This window comes from Nerophis ophidion, linkage group LG01, assembly GCF_033978795.1.
Source record: "Nerophis ophidion isolate RoL-2023_Sa linkage group LG01, RoL_Noph_v1.0, whole genome shotgun sequence".
In the NCBI taxonomy this organism is placed as follows: domain Eukaryota; kingdom Metazoa; phylum Chordata; class Actinopteri; order Syngnathiformes; family Syngnathidae; genus Nerophis; species Nerophis ophidion.
The window spans coordinates 14497877-14518173 of record NC_084611.1 but is presented as its reverse complement, the minus strand read 5'-3'; the positions used below and the strand labels follow the sequence as shown (position 1 = coordinate 14518173).

General features: G+C 41.3%; 1 protein-coding gene across 1 annotated transcript in view; it reads right to left on the bottom strand.

Annotated features, from left to right (window-relative positions):
• apba1a (amyloid beta (A4) precursor protein-binding, family A, member 1a) overlaps window positions 1-20297 on the bottom strand; it is a 44619-nt gene that overhangs the window by 16908 nt on the left and 7414 nt on the right. Inside the window, exons 2-8 of the mRNA XM_061896712.1 lie at window positions 14165-15666; window positions 10022-10120; window positions 9899-9938; window positions 5433-5578; window positions 3945-3977; window positions 2493-2579; window positions 40-231 (exon numbers count right to left, since the gene is read on the bottom strand). Coding sequence (XP_061752696.1) covers window positions 40-231; window positions 2493-2579; window positions 3945-3977; window positions 5433-5578; window positions 9899-9938; window positions 10022-10120; window positions 14165-15418 — 1851 coding nt within the window. The 5' untranslated portion in view covers window positions 15419-15666. The remainder of the gene's footprint in view (window positions 1-39; window positions 232-2492; window positions 2580-3944; window positions 3978-5432; window positions 5579-9898; window positions 9939-10021; window positions 10121-14164; window positions 15667-20297) is intronic.

Sequence of the window (20297 nt, the reverse complement as noted above, 5' to 3'; positions counted from 1 at the left end):
ATCTAGTTTTAATAGTTGTACTTTGAAGTGATTACTTACGTCGTCGGATTCAAAGACGTGACAGACCATCTTGTACTGCCGCTTGCTGTCCACTTCTGGCTCTGAGGCCTCCATGTTGTCCTCAGAGTCCTGGCGGACCAAACGCCGGCGGGCCATCAGAACCACCAGGTTGCCGATGTCAGCGATGTAAGAGATGGTGCGCAGAGGATGGTCCATCATGGTCTCCTGTGGCTACACCACCATCATTATGTCACACACATAAAACATGCATGCTGCCCAGTCCGATACTCCTCATCCATAGGTGATATCGGCTGATACCGCTCACATGTACGAACTGTAAATGTTGCAATGAGTGCTATCGACAGTGTAGCACTATCAACTAGTTCCTAATTTGACCAAAACAAAGTCAAAAGTACACATTCAACAAACAGAAAAACTACTATCTACCAGTGGTGTGCCGTCAGGTCCTAACATAACCAGAAATCATGATCATAATAAAAGATAAAACAATTTTTCATTTACTTTTCCTAAATATCTAAAAGTATTCATATTATCTTCATGTCGTATTATGCTCCTTCCAGTGCAGTTGTGTTTAGTTTTAGTTTGTAGCCAAGCAGAATTCAGCTGCCATACTGTACAAAATCTGCCCGGAGACTTCAGAATCAACAATACGGGGTTTGTAAATAATAGTAAGACTTAGTAAATATGTAGATATGTAAGACTTAGTAAATTTTAAATATGTAAGTCTTAGTAAATATGTAGGACTTAGTAAATATGTAAGACTTAGTAAATAATAAACATGTAAGACTTAGTATATAGTAAATATGTAAGACTTAGTAAATACTAAATATGTTAGACATAGTAAATATGTAAGACTTAGTAAATAATAAATATGTTAGACATAGTAAATATGTAAGACTTAGTGAATAATAAATATGTAAGACACAGTAAATATGTGAATATGTAAGACTTAGTAATTAATAAACATGTAAGACTTAGTAAATACGTAAGCCTTAGTAAAGAGTAAGTAGGCAAGACTGAGTAAATATGTAACTTAGTAAATAATACATATGTAAGACTTAGTAAATACTAGGGCTGGGCAACGATTAAACATTTTAATCGAAGTTAATCGCACTATTTCTCGGATTAATCGCGATTAACTGCATTGTATACGCAAAGCCCAATAATGAATTCAAAAGTAGTGTGTAGTGCACCTTTATTGGAATATTCTCCCACATGAACAAAAGCGCCAAAACATTTGTTGTGCAAACACAATTTAAATCAGTCCTTGTTAAACAGTAGCAGTTAAATAGCATATTTTAAGAAAATCTACTCAAAAAATGTAAATACAAACATTTAAGCTTATTACTACCACTGCCAGGGTATTTAAGTTATCCTGTTTGTTATGGAAAATAAATATAATCTACATACAAATCTCTGAGCCACAATCATAACATCTGAACAGGCAATTTCTGAGGTAACAGCAGAAACATTTTTTTTATCAGGGATCTTATGTTTAAAAAACCTATATTATAGGTAGTGGGCTGTTTTAGGGAATTTTTGATCAAATTATCCGTGGTAGCAATATTAATAATGTTGTGTTTATTCTGAGTAGTGCACTTAAAATAATTATGACCATATCTAGGAATTGATATGATGGGAATTTTCCAATTGTTTGCTTGGTGCTTTGATAAACTGAACGCATCATATACATGGTACTATATTGTGATGTTATGAGCCAGGGGAAAAAAGAACTAACCTACCCAGCATGCAACAGGAGTGACGAGCATGCGCGGTAGCCCGGTATAGGTTGCGTCGCCATGACGGCATCTTGTATGTTGTGATATGCACGCTCTGAAGGCAAACGTTAAGAACTCAGCCAACACTCCTCGTCTGCATTATTCATAAATAGACAGACAACACATATACTCCGCTGCTTCACAGGCCGCTGGATGTAGCCGGCAAAGTATTCCCATGCTAGCCAGCCGGTCTAGCAAGCACGCCTCATTCAGTCCAAAACGGCCCGATCTATCCACATTCAGAATTGTCTGGCGGTCGTAAGTGATCCCGGAGTGACCACGCTGTAAGCCAGCCATGAAATTTGCAGAATTGTCCGGTATTTTTGCCAAATGTTCCATCTTTACCAAGAGCCCCTCGACGCCGAAGATTTTCCGGGCGACGCCATCTTGTTAAGAAAAGGCGTTAACAAAATAAAAGCATGTAAACAACATACGCAAATGTGCGATAAAATAATTGTCGGCGTTAATAGATTGATGAGTTAACTCGTAATTAACGCATTAATTTGCCCACCCCTAGTAAATACGTAAGCCTTAGTAAACATGTAAGACATTAATATAATTAATTATACGTATTTAGGAGTTTAAGAGTATCTGAGAGTATGCATTAGGTACTCTGAGTATACTTTGAGTGTGTAAAAGTAACTGAGAGTCAGCATTAAGTACTTTAATTATACTTTAAGTGTGTACAAGTACCTGGGAGTCAGCATTAAGTACTTTAATTCTCTGGGTGGAGATGAAGAGATCAACCTCCGTCATTGGCTGGCCTTCATCCTCAGGGACCTAAACACACACACGTACACATTAGTACTACACACACGTACACATTAGTACTACACACATGTACACATTAATACTACACACATACACAGTAGTACTACAAACAGATACAAAATAGTACTACACTCGTACACTTTAATACTACACACAGATACATAATAGTACTACACATGTACACTTCAATACTACACATGTACATACTAGTACCACACACAACACTTACACATTAGTACTACACACCCACACACATGTACACACTAGTACTAAACAAACATGTATAAACTAGTAATATACACATGTACATATTAAACATTAGTGCTACACAAACGTACACATTAGTACTACACATGCATACACTTTAATAGTACACGTACACATTTGTACTACACACACATGTACACACAGGTACACGTTATCCATTAGTGCTACACACACATACACATTAATACTACACACGGGTACGCATTAGTTCTACACACATGTACACTTTAATAGTACACGTACACACTTGTACTACACACACGTAAACAATATTAGAAAACACACATATGTACACTTTAGCACTATACACAGGTACACATTAGTACTAAACACACGTAAACATGAGTACTACACACACATATGTACACATTAGTACTAAACAAACATGTATAAACTTGTCATGACGTGGACAATGGTGTGGTTTGTTTTCTTGTGGTGGATCGGACACAACGTGAAAGTAACGACATATTTTAATCTTAACTCAAAAAAGGAATAAACGAAAGGCGCTCGCAGAGGAGGTACAAAAACTTGGCTATGAAACAAAACTATTACTACAACATAAACTATGTACATAAAACAAAACTTGCAAACTATGGCATGAATAACAAAACTTACGGGGAACGAGAAAAGAGCATGGATCATCAGCACGGAGCAAGGGTGCGTAGAGGATGATGTCGCCAGGCTGGCTGCCTGGCAACTACAGGCTTAAATAGTGTTGTGGTGCTTGAAAACAGGTGCGTGAGTTCAAATGAATCAGGTGCGTGAGTCGTGAGGACAGGTGAACTGATTGGTAGGCATGGAAACAAAACAATGGAGTGAAAAAACAGGAACTAATGGAGTCTTGAAGTAATCTAACACAACTAAACAAAACATGATCACAAAGACATGACAAAACTAGTAATACACACTTGTACACGCTAAACATTAGTACCCCTCCCACACACACACACACACACACACAGACGTACAAATTAGTACTACGCACATGTAAACTTGAGTACTACACACACACACATGTACACATTAGTACTAAACACATGCACATATTTAAACATGAGTACTACACAGAAGTACACATGTACACTTTAGTAAGTGAAAGTACTGCACCTTCTTTCTGTTCTGAGATCCTTTGTGAGCCGCCTGGCAGACATGCAATAAAATAAAACACACAATCATTGCTTACAACACTAAAATACATTTTCCACACACTATCTTGAACATACTGTATGTTATGTGTATGTATGTGTATCTCGTACGTGTACACTAGGGTTGTCCCAATACCAATAATTTGGTACCGGTACCAAAATGTATATCGATACTTTTCCAAATAAAGGGATCTACAAAATGTTTTAATATTGGCTTTATTCTAACAGAAATGCTTACAATACAATAAACATATGTTTCCTATTGCACTCTAAGAACAACTTTAAAAGGTTAAAATATAAATTATAAGGCATTAAACACATTGTGTTTTTCTTGTTGCACTCAAAGAACAATGTACATTTTCCCATATTTCACATAGTACGCCATAATCAAGGATTAAAGTTAAAATTAAAAGTTAAAGTACCAATGATTGTCACACACATAGTAGATGTGGCGAAATTATTCTCTGCATTTGACCCAACACCCTTGATCACCCCCTGGGAGGTGAGGGAGCAGTGGGCAGCAACGGTGCCGCGCCCGGAAATCATTTACGGTGATTTAACCCCCAAATCCAACCCTTAATGCTGAGTGCCAAGCAGGGAAGTAATGGGTCCCATTTTTATAGTCTTTGGTATGTAGATTAGAATACAATAAAAAGCTTTGTTTACATTATATTAAGTGCTTCATGATTTATGGTTGCCATTCCTGGTCTGTGCTTTAAGAAAAATACAATTATTATTAAGTTCTAAAAACAAAACTATGGATTATTCATCAGGACTCCTCTTCCTCCTATTCAGGAAATCGCAAAAAGCCGCTGCCTGACCAGGGCTCAAAAAATCTGCAGAGACTCCTCCCACCCGCATCCAAGGACTGTTTTCACTGCTGGACTCTAGAAAGAGTTTCCGCAGCCTCCGTAGCAGAACCTCCAGGTTCTGTAACAGCTTCATCCTTCAGGCTGTAAGACTGTTGAACGCCTCATAATAATCCCCTCAATTCCCCCCAAAAATGTATTAACTCGCTGGAAATACAAAGACAATATAACCTACATCCATAAATGTGGATGCACATGCAAAAGTGCAATATATTTATCTGTACAGTAATCTATTTATATGTATATCTGCACCTTAGTGATTTTTTTTATCCTGCACTACCATGAGCTAATGCAACAAAATGTTGTTCTTATCTTTACTGGAAAGTTCAAATTTGAATGACAATAAAAAGGATGTCTAAGTCTATATGTACACAGATAAGCCATGTAGCAGGTAAAGCACACATTGTTAAATGATTCTCATTTGCTGTGATTTGCACTGTAAGCTGGAAGGTCTTCTATGGACAGGTGTGTCTCTTTACTAATCAAGTACGATCAGTTGAATGTAAAGGGGTCTGAATACTTTCCGAAGGTACATCTATCTGTATACATATACATATACATAAGTACTAGTGTGTACTTACCTTGATGCGGGTGACCGCCTCTTGGGCTTGCATCATGCGGACGTTCTTGGACGGGGTCTTGTCTGACAGCAGCTGAGTAGATCCCAGGTAGTTGGCGGCAAAGATGATCCCATCAATCAGGTCTTCTGGGTCACACGGGCCCGGCACTGATGATGGCAACACAGTGAAAGCGTACGGTCACATGACCTGCAGCATGGCAAAACTGGACGAAGCTTCTTCACCTCGTATTTGAAGACACTCGGACCATGTAAAGAACCAAGTGGCTCAAAGTCATGTAGTAATGCAGACTCATCAGAAAATGTATTTTTAGTATATATGCTCCTTTACCTTAACTGTGGATGGTTACCTGAAACTTAGGGGTTGTTATACGTCACTGATCAGATAAATAATATGTAATTGATCAGGTCAATAATATGTCATTGATCAGGTCAATAATACGTAATTAATCAGGTCAGTAATTGCCTAAGTGTGAATGTGGAGTGAATAAATGATGGGTTCTTACTTCTCAGTGAGTGCTTAGTGTGTATTTAGTCGATAGAAAAGGACTATGTAAATCAAATATATTTACATATACTTATTTGACAGTAAATATAATATATAATTACACATACTTTAAATATATGTTTGATACTATATCTAGTATATAATTACACATACTTTTATATGCATGTTTGACACTATAAATACTATATAATTACACATACTTCATATACATGTTTGATACTATATATAGTATAAAATTACACATACTTTTATATACTTGTTTGACACTACAAATAGTATATAATTACACATACTTTATATACATGATTGATACTATATTTAGTATATAATTGCACATACTTTTATATACATCTTTGACACTACATATAGTATATTATTACACATGCTTTTACATATACAGTATGTTTGACACTATATATCAGTGGTCCCCAAACTACGGCCCTTGGGCTGGTACCAGCCCGCCAGCGTTCAAAAAATGGCCCGCGGGAAGTCCCAAGTTATTTTTTTTTTTTTAAATCTGTCCTGTCTAATCCATTTTCTACCGCTTGTTGCTTCCTAACCGCTCAGGCAAATCATAATGTCTACAAATGCATTTTCCAATCGATGACGTGATATTTATATATATATATATATATATATATATATGTATGTATGTGTATGTATATATATATACATATATATGTGTATATATATACACACATATATATATATATATATACATATATATACATAAATGATAAATGGGTTGTACTTGTATAGCGCTTTTCTACCTTCAAGGTACTCAAAGCGCTTTGACACTACTTCCACATTTACCCATTCACACACACATTCACACACTGATGGAGGGAGCTGCCATGCAAGGCGCCAACCAGCACCCATCAGGAGCAAGGGTGAAGTGTCTTGCTCAGGACACAACGAGGTTGGTACTAGGTGGGATTTGAACCAGGGCCCCCCGGGTTGCGCACGGCAACTCTCCCACTGCGCCACGCCGTCCCTGATACAAATATGTATATATATATGTATGTATATATATATATATATATATATATATATATATATATATATATATATATATATATATATATATATATATATATATATATATATATATATATATATATATATATATATATATATATATATATACACATATATATATATATATATATATATATATATATATATATATATATATATATATATATATATATAGCCGGCCCCTGGGTCAAAAAGTTTTGGGACCCCTACTCTATATAGCATAAAATTACACATACTTTTATATAGTTGTTTGACACTACAAATAATATATAACTACACACTTTATATGTATGTTTGATACTATATCTAGTATATAATTACACATACTTTTATAGTCATGTTTGACACTATAAATGCTATATAATTACACATACTTCATATACATGTTTGATACTATATCTAGTATATAATTACCGTATTTCCTTGAATTGCCGCCGGGGTGCTAATTAATTTAAAACCTCTTCTCACTCCTGCGCTTACCAAAGGCATGCGGTAAAAGTAAGCATGCGCTAATTATTTTAAAACCTTTTCTCACTCCGGCACTTACCAAAGGCATGCAGTAAAAATTTGAGTGTGATGTAAGCTTGGACCTTAAATCCTACTGAATAGCTCTTAATCTTTTTCCCTTTATGCGATTTCAAATTACCTTTATTGAAATCAGCCTCCTCCATTTTGAAAATGATGACAGGGGAAGTTTCACTCGTGACGTCACGAGTTTGACCAGGCGGTAATACTAAGCATGCGCTAATTATTTTGCGAAGCGAGTTTGACCCGGCAGTAATTCAATGCAGGCGCATACTATATGCCCTGCGGCAATTCAAGGAAATACGGTACACATACTTTTATATAAATTTTTGACACTATATGGCATAAATTAAACAATGGATGTCCGCTAACTTTTTGCAACTCAACGCCAAAAAAACAGAAATGCTGATTATCGGTCCTGCTAGACACCGAACTCTATTTAATAATACAACTCTAACATTTGACAACCAAACAAGTAAACAAGGCGACACGGTAAAGAATCTGGGTATTATCTTCGACCCAACTCTCTCCTTTGAGGCACACATTAAAAGCGTTACTAAAACGGCCTTCTTTCATCTCCGTAATATCGCTAAAATTCGCTCCATTCTGTCCACTAAAGACGCTGAGATCATTATCCATGCGTTTGTTACGTCTCGCCTCGACTACTGTAACGTATTATTTTCGGGTCTCCCCATGTCTAGCATTAAAAGATTACAGTTGGTACAAAATGCGGCTGCTAGACTTTTGACAAGAACAAGAAAGTTTGATCACATTACGCCTATACTGGCTCACCTGCACTGGCTTCCTGTGCACTTAAGATGTGACTTTAAGGTTTTACTACTTACGTATAAAATACTACACGGTCTAGCTCCATCCTATCTTGCCGATTGTATTGTACCATATGTCCCGGCAAGAAATCTGCGTTCAAAGGACTCCGGCTTATTAGTGATTCCCAAAGCCCAAAAAAAGTCTGCGGGCTATAGAGCGTTTTCCGTTCGGGCTCCAGTACTCTGGAATGCCCTCCCGGTAACAGTTCGAGATGCCACCTCAGTAGAAGCATTTAAGTCTCACCTTAAAACTCATTTGTATACTCTAGCCTTTAAATAGACTCCCTTTTTAGACCAGTTGATCTGCCGTTTCTTTTCTTTTTCTTCTATGTCCCACTCTCCCTTGTGGAGGGGGTCCGGTCCGATCCGGTGGCCATGTACTGCTTGCCTGTGTATCGGCTGGGGACATCTCCGCGCTGCTGATCCGCCTCCGCTTGGGATGGTTTCCTGCTGGCTCCGCTGTGAACGGGACTCTCGCTGCTGTGTTGGATCCGCTTTGGACTGGACTCTCGCGACTGTGTTGGATCCATTGTGGATTGAACTTTCACAGTATCATGTTAGACCCGCTCGACATCCATTGCTTTCCTCCTCTCCAAGGTTCTCATAGTCATTATTGTCACCGATGTCCCACTGGGTGTGAGTTTTCCTTGCCCTTATGTGGGCCTACCGAGGATGTCGTGGTGGTTTGTGCAGCCCTTTGAGACACTAGTGATTTAGGGCTATATAAGTAAACATTGATTGATGATTGATGATATAATTATACACATACTGTTTATACAAGCGGTAGAAAAATGGATGGATGGATGGATATATACATGGATAAAAATTCTTGGAAAGTTAGTTCTCACCCTCTAGGCATCCACTAAAAGTTTGCAAACAGACACTTTTGCAGAAACTGTAAATAGTTATGAATAATTATAATTCAAAAGTGTGATTAATCAGATTTTTTTTTAAATATATGTACTGTATGTGGCTTTGATTATAAAAATGGATTATATGGGGCGGTATAGCTCGGTTGGTAGAGTGGCCGTGCCAGCAACTTGAGGGTTGCAGGTTCGATTCCCGCTTCCGCCATCCTAGTCACTGCCGTTGTGTCCTTGGGCAAGACACTTTACCCACCTGCTCCCAGTGCCACCCACACTGGTTTAAATGTAACTTAGATATTGGGTTTCACTATGTAAAGCGCTTTGAGTCAATAGAGAAAAGCGCTATATAAATATAATTCACTTCACTTCACTTATTGATTACAGATCGATATCGTTGAATGGCTTCACAGGGCATGATATCAGTCAGAAAGCGCAGAGAGGTTTGGATTCCACAATGAAGTCAGTCCAAGCATGAAAGCGTGACTTGAAATCTAGATGTGCTGCACTAAAGTATGACACTTAGTAACTTGCTGTCTCACACACACACACACACACACACACACACACACACACGAATACACACACATACTTTGAAGACACACACAAAGATCATCAACGTTCTAAAGCAAAACCTCTCATTACAAAAGGACTTGCAGCGTTCCACATGGATCTGACATTAATCTGTGGGATCTTTGACCAAACTCACCTTCAACATACGTGGGGAACGATGCAAGACTTCTTCTGCACTACAAACAAAACATGAAAGTATAAGCACTGAGGCCAGCAAGTACTTAGTAAAGGTCAAATGTGACCAAGAGAGTGAGGCCACCTCTTTACTGGACGCAGACGCTTCCAGGCTGTCATCGGCCAGCAGAAGTCTGCTGGATGATTCTGCTCCACAAGGAGAAGGAGACCCGGAACCAGGAGACTGAAGAGGGAGAACTATGTGTTAAAAACACTGTACAGTAGAACATGTGTGGGGTTAGTAGGTTTTCCCTGAGACCGCGTGGGTTCTCTCCAGGTTCTCAAAGACATGCACCTGCTAGGATAGGCGGATTGACAACACTACATCAAAGTGAAATAAATTGTTAGATAAAGACTTACATTTGCTACAAGGATAGGCTGATTGACAACACTACATTAAAGTGAATTAAATTGTGAAATAAAGACTTATAGGCCTACTGAAACCCACTACTACCGACCACGCAGTCTGATAGTTTATATATCAATGATGAAATATTAACATTGCAACACATGCCAATACGGTTTAGTTTACTAAATTACAATTTTAAATTTCCCGTGGAGTTTCTTGTTGAAAACGTTGATGACGCGTATGATGACATGTGTTTGTGACGTTTCGGGTTGGAGGGGACATACTAGCTCAGCACCACTTACGGCTAAAAGTCGTCTCTTTTCATCGCGCAATTACACAGTAATTTGGACATCTGTGTTGCTGAATATTTTGCAATTTGTTCAATTAATAATGGAGACTATAAAAAACAATGCTGTTGATGGAAAGCGGTGTATTGCAGCTGTCTTTAGCACCGAGACACAGCTGGTGTTTTTTTGTTTGTTGTGAAACTTTAACACAGAGCGGTCAAGCGAACATGTTTCTCCATGTCAACCAACATGTTTTTGGATGGGAAAATTGTGATATATATCTTACCGGAGACATCAGTGGATAATTGACCTCCTGCAGTAGCTGTCAAAAAAGGCAGCTGTGAGCTTGGCTCCTTGTCTTCTCTCTGAGAAGCCATCCGACCTCGAGGTATGTCTTTACAATCTCACTAAAACACTATTAAAACAATAAGCAGATAAGGCATCTTCCAGAATTATCCTAGTAAATGTGTCTAATTACATCTGAAACGCTCACACTGCTGCCGCCCGGAGCCGTCGCTTTTTATTTTATTTTATTTTTTTCTAGTCCTTCACTATCAATATCCTCATCCACGAATCTTTCATCCTCGCTCAAATTAATGGGGAAATTGTCGCTTTCTCGGTCCAAATTGCTCTTACTGCTGGTGGCTCACATTATAAACAATGTGAGGATGTGAGGAGCCCTCACACCGGTGATGTCACGCGCACATACTTCCGGTAAAGGCAAGGCTTTTTTTATTAGCGACCAAAAGTTACAAACTTTATCGTTGATGTTCTCTACTAAATCCTTTCAGCAAAAATATGGCAATATCGCAAAATGATCAAGTATGACACATAGAATGGACCTGCTATCCCCGTTTAAATACGAAAATCTGATTTCAGTAGGCCTTTAAGTTTGGTACTATGATAGGCTAATTGACAAAACTACATTAAGTGAATTAAATTGTGAAATAAAGACTTATGGTTGGTACTAGGATAGTCTGATTGACAACACTACATTAAAATGAAATAAATTGTTACATAAAGACTTATATTTGCTACTAGTATAGTCTGATTGACAACACTGCATTAAAGTGAATTAAATTGTTACATAAAGACTTTCATTTGGTACTAAGATAGACTGGTTGACAACACTACATTAAAGTGAAATAAAATGTTACGTAAAGACTTATGTTTGGTACTAGGATAGGCTGATTGACAACTAAGAATTAAAGTGAAATAAATTGTTACACAAAGACTTTCATTTGGTACTAAGATAGACTGGTTGACAACACTACATTAAAGTGAAATAAAATGTTACGTAAAGACTTATGTTTGGTACTAGGATAGGCTGATTGACAATACTGCATTAAATTAAAATAAATTGTTGAATAAAGATATTTAGTACTAAGATAGTCTAATTGACAACACTACATTAAAGTGAAATAAATTGTTAAATAAAGACATTTGGTACTAGGATAGTCTAATTGACAACACTACATTAAAGTGAAATAAATTGTTCAATAAATACATTTAGTACTAGGATAGTCTAATGGACAACACTACATTAAAGTGAAATAAATTGTTAAATAAAGACATTTGGTACTAGGATAGTCTGATTGACAACACTACATTAAAGTGAAATAAATTGTTCAATAAATACATTTGGTACTAGGATAGTCTGATTGACAACACTACAATATGCCGACACTAGTGTGTAAATACATGTCTATTTGTGTTGGTCCTACCATGAGGTAGCAGGACCCCGATAGGGACAAGTGGTAAAAAACGAATGGATGGCAAATGACGGCAGAGAACGGGTTTGCATTTAAAAAACTCTTCAAGACTTGCAGCATTTTGGACCACCTGTAATGAAGGTGCAGTTGACGCCAAAAATGCAAGCAATAATTTTTTAACGGATCAACAAACTCTCCAACCTCTTCTTCGTCATGTTGCTCGGTCTCTCTGGCTTGGCTTTCTTCAAGATTTTCCACCTGATGAATCCAAAAGTTCTCCATGACTGTCACTAATGCTACGCACGCTGCGGAGAGTCCAGCTTTTATAAGCCAGAACCAGGACGACGCAGCGAGTCTGCTCTCAGGTGACACTCAGGTATCATGTCCTCCAGGATCACATGTCAGTCTTTCTTTGTTTTTTAGATTGTCTAGGTTGACTTTTAGCTTTATGTCCGTGTGTCCAAAATGTGAACTCATGTGCGTCATGACAACACAACACATTTTGTTCAAAGTATAAAGTGATATATGATTATGTTTATCTTCTCAACTATCTGTCATCCTGTTATTAAATCCTCAATAAATTATTCAGCGTGTATACCCGCGTTAACCTTTCCATCCCTCACTCCGACAATGTGGGTGTGCGTGTGTCAGGCAGTGTGTGTGTGAGTGTGCAGATTAATTTCCATATACAGTACTTGAGTAGGATTGTGAACATGTTAAGTAGTTTAGTAAAAAAGACACTTTTGCACAGCTTATTTACCAAGGAGCTGTTTGTAATATTAGGACCAAATATTATAAACTTATCACTTTCCTGTCCAAAAAACAGTTCTTCATCCATCCTTTGCTAATAAGAAATTACCTCATGGTAAACTACCGGCCGATGTTGCACCTCTCATTTATCTCTAAAATCCTAGGAAAGTTGTTGCACAGCACTAAATGAATCGTCGTCGGCATCCTTCCGTCTCTTTAGTGGACCTCTCCAGTGGGTCTACATGGCCTAAGGCATGGAAGTATGGAGGGCAAACAGTTGTCCAGGCAGCTTGGTGGATCCAAGGCAGTGACAGGTGTCGATACAGTTTGGCACCAGCAACGCCACAGACGTCAAAACGCCTTCAGGACTCTGGCTCCTGATTTGCTGTCGGTGTTTACTCCCTTTGCCTTACCCTCGAGTGGGTTGACCGCAAGGCAGCGGTGGTTCTGAGATTGGAGATTTCCTTCTCCTAGATGGGCTGCCAAACCAGGTTTACGAGCCCCATCTGCCCGAATGTGGCAGATAGCACGGGGGTACATTTTACCCGTGGTGGTATAAGCCCAACCTGACTTAGCAGCTAAATGAATACTTAGCGTGTAACTATCTTTGTGAAGCCTTCTAGTCAGAGTTCAGGGCAAATCACTCTACTGATTTGTTGCTAACTATGGATGCTGATGCGCCATCCATGTTGCTGCCACTTGACCTTAGTGCTGCTTTCCATACCGTCAATCATAACATTTAATAAGAACGTATCGGTGTGTCAGATTTAGGCTTTTCTTGATTTAAAATGGGAGTATTTAAATACTTCTGAGCACTAAGGTACTGGTAAAATAGTAACCTTTAGTTACAGCGAGTGATGAAAAGTCCGTTATTCTTAGCATCAACACCAACGCGAGTGGAAGTGGCTGCAAGGTGCCCGTCACATTGTATAATTGTACTCACTAAGAACCGATCAAAGTCAATCGGATAATCAGAACTTTCAGTGTGCTTGTACTTTGAGGTGCTCTTGACTTACAAACTCTTTGTTCTGAATTGGGACAAGCTGTAGTAAATGGATGGATGGATGTTGTGAGAGGGTCAAAGAGCTCTGAGGAGGGCGAAGAGAAGGACCAAGTAAAGTTGTACTCACATCCCCCCCAAGCGATGATTGCAGGTCACACTCTGCAGTGGGGCTGAGGTCTTGCCTCATGACCCAAATAGGCTCCTTTGGTTCATCGGGAGTGTAAGGAGACCTCACTGCTCGGGTCTTCACCTCCTCTATGGCCTCCTTGATGTCCTTGATGGCCAGAGATATAGCATCCCGCTTCTCTTGGCTATTTCGGACTGCGGCCATCTCCTCTGATGGACTAAAAGTCTGCGTTTTGCTACGCTTGGCATCTTGGACACTTTTATCAGAATCAATTTGGTCATCAGATCCGAGTAGTTCACAGTGTCCGTCTTCATGGACGAAGTCTTCAGTAATACACTGAAGACTCATCGAGCTTTGGCTGTCTTTCACCTGCGCCACGAGGCTGTCAAAGTCTTCCTCCTGCTCACAGCTGTCAGCGCGAGGGTACGGGGCGAATTCCGCCTCTTTCTCTGGACTGTCAGACTCTCCGTCTGACCGTTCGTCATAATGTCGCAGACGAGATCCCACAGCCTCTTGCTGCTGCTGGTAGTCCCCAGATGACGCCTGGCCGTCCAACAGACGGAAGTTAGCTCTTCTCTGCTGGAGAGAATCTCTGTCCTCAGCTCCGTCCGCAGCTGAAGAAACCAACGTAGCGTCACAGATTTCCTCGTAGACGTGCTCAGAAAGGGAGTAAATGTCGTAAGGTTCGGAGTATGCTTCTTCTGCCGCTTCGGCATCTAAACGCTCCACGTCTGTAATGTCCACATGTCCTCCAGAGATGCTGGCAGACGGAGTACAGATGTAGTTGGGGTGTTCTGGGGTGGATGTAGCCTTGGACTCGTCCTGTCTCTGTGGGTTAGACTGTTGATGGCACGGTAGAGGGGGGTAGTTTGATTGCTGTTCGGATTCAGCTCTCTCAGTGTAGCCCTCAGCTTCCGGACGTAGCTGAAGTCCATAGTTGGTGGTGTCGTCCTCCAGCCCAGGCTCCATGGACACCATTACCAGGCCATCATCGCCCTCCGCCCGGTCAGTATGGGTATGAAAGCCGCTCTCAGTGCTGGCAGAGCGGGCTAACACTGAATCATCCCTCTCTCCATCGTCTTCCTGGGCCATGTCTTGTTGTGCTAGCAGCTGTGCTCTCTCCGTCTCTCTCTGCTGTCTCAGCCGGTGCCTTTGCTGCTGGGCTCTGATGCGGGCCTCACTGTCGCCCTGTCTGCGGTAACGTGTCACAGCAGGCCGGGGAATGGGCTGCTTGGCTCCATGTTGCGTCTCCATGTCGTGCTCTTGGGGGCTGTGGGGCTGAGACCCACTGGCTCTTCAGCCGGCGCCTCCTTGGGTCGTTGTTTCACAGCGCTTGGATCGTTCTTGGTTGGTGCCAGATCTGCTGTTGTGGTACTGGCGAGGTGCTGCACCGGACTCAAGCGTAAGAACCTTGCCCTGCTCTGTCTCCTAGGGGTTCATGGCTGTCTGGCCTTGGTTGGACCAGTCATTTTTTACACAGGTCCATGACCGGCATCAGTGACCTACACAAACAGTAGAAAGAAGGTCAACGTTTCACAGAACAAGAGTCAAAATTCAGTATTGTGAAATAAGTGGTGCAATTCTTGGGATGCGTGTCCTAATTGTTTATTCATTCAAAGGGTCAACGGTGAGTCAAGGAGGAGAAACGTTATAATGCACTGGAAGTTTGGATGCAGAGTACACCACACGCAATAAATTGAGCGAAGAAACTTCCAGAAAACTGTCATATCTATTCTGGTGGCTTCCATTGAGAAACGTACAAACAAACAGCCATCAAAATGAGGATCAAAGTACCACAATGCTATTCAGTATTAACTATCAAACATCCATTGAGAATATAAAACTACCATAGTAATACTCTGTATTAAATAGGGTTGCAAGGGGGTGGAAACTTTCCGCAAATTTACCACGGGAAGTTAAGCTCGGGAAGTTTGGAAATATTGACTATTCACTGGATCGGTTCGCAGCCGAGTGTGAAGCGACCGGAATGAGAATCAGCACCTCCAAGTCCGAGTCCATGGTTCTCGCCCGGAAAAGGGTGGAGTGCCATCTCCGGGTTGGGGAGGAGACCCTGCCCCAAGTGGAGGAGTTCAAGTACCTAGGAGTCTTGTTCACGAGTGGGGGAAGAGTGGATCGTGAGATCGACAGGCGGATCGGTGCGGCGTCTTCAGTAATGCGGACGTTGTATCGATCCGTTGTGGTGAAGAAGGAGCTGAGCCGGAAGGCAAAGCTCTCAATTTACCGGTCGATCTACGTTCCCATCCTCACCTATGGTCATGAGCTTTGGGTCATGACTGAAAGGATAAGATCACGGGTACAAGCGGCCGAAATGAGTTTCCTCCGCCGGGTGGCGGGTCTCTCACTTAGAGATAGGGTGAGAAGCTCTGCCATCCGGGAGGAGCTCAACGTAAAGCCGCTGCTCCTCCACATCGAGAGGAGCCAGATGAGGTGGTTCGGGCATCTGGTCAGGATGCCACCCGAACGCCTCCCTAGGGAGGTGTTTAGGGCACGTCCAGCTGGTAGGAGGCCACGGGGAAGACCCAGGACACGTTGGGAAGACTATGTCTCCCGGCTGGCCTGGGAACGCCTCGGGATCCCCCGGGAAGAGCTAGACGAAGTGGCTGGAGATAGGGAAGTCTGGGCTTCCCTGCTTAGGCTGCTGCCCCCGCGACCCGACCTCGGATAAGCGGAAGATGATGGATGGATGGATGGACTATTTTTTGATTATTCAAGTCAGCTAAACAATTGGAGTAGTCTTTAAAAATATTTTACTGATGGACAAATGAATAGAAATAGGCTGGATGAAAAAATGGACACTCAATCAGCATGCTCAATCAAACTATAACCTACTCCTCTCTGAGTTGCAACCTTATCGTGGAAGAGGAGTTTGCGTGTCCCAATGATCCTAGAACCTATGTTGTCCGTGGGCTTCCATGCCCCCTGGTAGGGTCTCCCAAGACAAACAGGTCCTAGGTGAGGGATCAGACAAAGAGCAGCTCAAAGACTTATATGGAAATGCAAAAACCAAGACTCCGATTTCCCTGGCCTGGGCGCGGGTCACCGGGGCCCCCCGCTGGAGCCAGGCCCGGAGTTGGGATGCGAATGCTAGCCCGGGCACAGCTCGAAGAGGCAACGTGGGTCACCTCTCCAATGGGAGGGGCCATAGAAGTCCGGCGCATTGTGAGAATGTCACCTCGCTGGGGGAGAAGGCGCCTGAGCTAGTGCGCGAGGTGGAGAAGTTAAAGCTGGATATAGTCGGACTAACTTCGACGCACAGCAAAAGCTCTGGAACCAGTTCTCTCGAGAGGGGCTGGACTCTCTTCCACAGTGGCGCTGCACGCAGTAAGAGGCGACGGGCTGGGGTAGAAATTCTTGTTACCCCCCCGGCTCAAAGCCTGCACTTTGGAGTTCAACTCAGTGAACGAGAGGGTAGCAGCTGCTTCCCTTCGCCTGTAATAACTATCAAACATCCATTGAGAAGATAAAAGTACAATAATAATACTCTGTATTAACTATCAAACATCCATCAAGAAGATAAAAGTACCATAATAATACTCTTTAAAGGCCTACTGAAATGAGATTTTCTTATTTAAACGCGGATGTGTCATACTTGATCATTTCGCGATTCTGCCATATTTTTGCTGAAAGGATTTAGTAGAGAACATCGACGATAAAGTTCACAACTTTTGGTCGCTAATAAAAAAGCCTTCCCTGTACCGGAAGTAGCAGACGATGTGCACGTGACCTCACTGGTTGTAGAGCTCCTCACATTGTTTACAATCATAGCCACCAGCAGCTAGAGCGATTCGGACCGAGAAAGCGACAATTTCCCCATTAATTTGAGTGAGGATGAAAGATTCGTGGATGAGGATAGTGAGAGTGAAGGACTAGAAGAACGGCGTGGCGCAGTGGAAGAGTGGCCGTGCGCAACCCGTGGGTCCCTGGTTCAATCCCCAACTAGTACCAACCTCGTCACGTCCTTTGTGTCCTGAGCAAGACACTTCACCCATGCTCCTGATGGGTGCTGGTTAGCGCCTTGCATGGCAGCTCCCTCCATCAGTGTGTGTGAATTGGTAAATGTGAAAGTAGTGTCAAAGCGCTTTGAGTACTTTGAAGGTAGAAAAGCGCTATACAAGTACAACCCATTTATCATTTATTTATTTAAGAAAAAAGACAAAGGCAATGGGAGCGATTCAGATGTTATTAGACACATTTACTAGGATCATTCTGGAAAATCCCTTATCTGCTTATTGTGTTACTAATGTTTTAGTGAGATTATATAGTCATACCTGAAAGTCAGAGGGGTGTGGTGACCGCCAGTGTCTCTGAGGGAACCCATGGAGGAGCCAAGAAAGTCGCAGCTGCCTCTTTGAAAGCTGCAGGAGGAACGACACAAGCTCCGCTCATGTTTACGGTAAGAGCCGACTTATTACCACAATTTTCTCACCGAAACCTGCCGGTTGACATGTGGTAGAGCAGTGGTCCCCAACCTTTTTGTATCCGCGGACCGGTCAACGCTTAATAATTTGTCCCTTCTTTGTCATGAAAAAGGGAGGTTTTTGTGGTTGGTGCACTAATTGTAAGTGAATATTGTGTTTTTTATGTTGATTTAATTAAAAAAAATAAAAATAATTTTATTTTATTTATTTATTTATTTTTTTTATTAAAATGAAAAAAAAATTATTCTGCGGCCCGGTACCAATCGGGCCACGCCGCGGCCCGGTGGTTGGGGACCACTGTGGTAGAGAACCATGTTTGCTTCACCCCTCTGTTCCATACTAAAGCTTCACAACAAACAAAGAAACACCGGCTGTGTTTGTGTTGCTACAGCCGGCTGCAATACACCGCTTTCCACCAACATCTTTCTTATTTGTAGTCTCCATTATTAATTGAACAAATTGCAAAAGATTCAGCAACACAGATGTCAAGAATACTGTGTAATTATGCGATAAAAACAGACTACTTTTAGCCGTGAGCGGTGCTGGGAGGACATGTCCGCTACCACCGGTGACGTCACGCGCACGCGTCATCATTCCGCGACGTTTTAAACAGGATACCTCGCGGGAAATTTAAAATTGCAATTTAGTAAACTAAACCGGCCGTATTGGCATGTATTTGCAATGTTAATATTTCATCATTGATATATAAACTATCAGACCGCGTGGTCGGTAGTAGTGGGTTTCAGTAGGCCTTTAAAGGGGAACATTATCACCAGACCTATGTAAGCGTCAATATATACCTTGATGTTGCAGAAAAAAGACCATATGATTTTTTAACCGATTTCCGAACTCTAAAAGGGTGAATTTGGCGATTTAAACGCCTTTCAGTTGTTCGCCGTCGGAGCGATGACCTTTCACCCGTGACGTTACAACAGGAAGCAATCCGCCATTTGTGGGTTCTTCCGAGGATGTTGTAGTCGTAATGATTTGTGCAGTCCTTTGAGACATTTGTGATTTGGGGCTATATAAATAAACATTGATTGATTGATTGATTGATTTTCTCAAACAGATTACACACACAAGTCAAATCAGCTCCGTTATTTTCCGTTTTTTCGACTGTCTTCCGTACCTTGGAGACATCATGCCTCGTCGGTGTGTTGTCGGAGGGTGTAACAACACGATCAGGGACGGATTCAAGTTGACTTACGTGGAGTGTGCATCGATTAGCACAGAATGCTAATCGATGCTAACGTGCTATTTAGGCTAGCTGTATGTACATATTGCATCGTTATGCCTCATTTGTAGCTATATTTACATCCAGCCTTTCCCTCCACCCACATTTAATGCCAAACAAACACATACCAATCGACGGATTCAAGTTGCACCAGTGTCAAAAGATGCGAAAGTCAATCAATCAATCAATCAATGTTTATTTATATAGCCCTAAATCACTAGTGTCTCAAAGGGCTGCACAAACCACTACGACATCCTCGGTAGGCCCACATAAGGGCAAGGAAAACTCACACCCAGTGGGACATCGGTGACAATAATGACCCAGTGGGACGTCGGTGACAATGATGACTATGAGAACCTTGGAGAGGAGGAAAGCAATGGATGTCGAGCGGGTCTAACATGATACTGTGAAAGTTCAATCCATAATGGATCAAACACAGTCGCGAGAGTCCAGTCCAAAG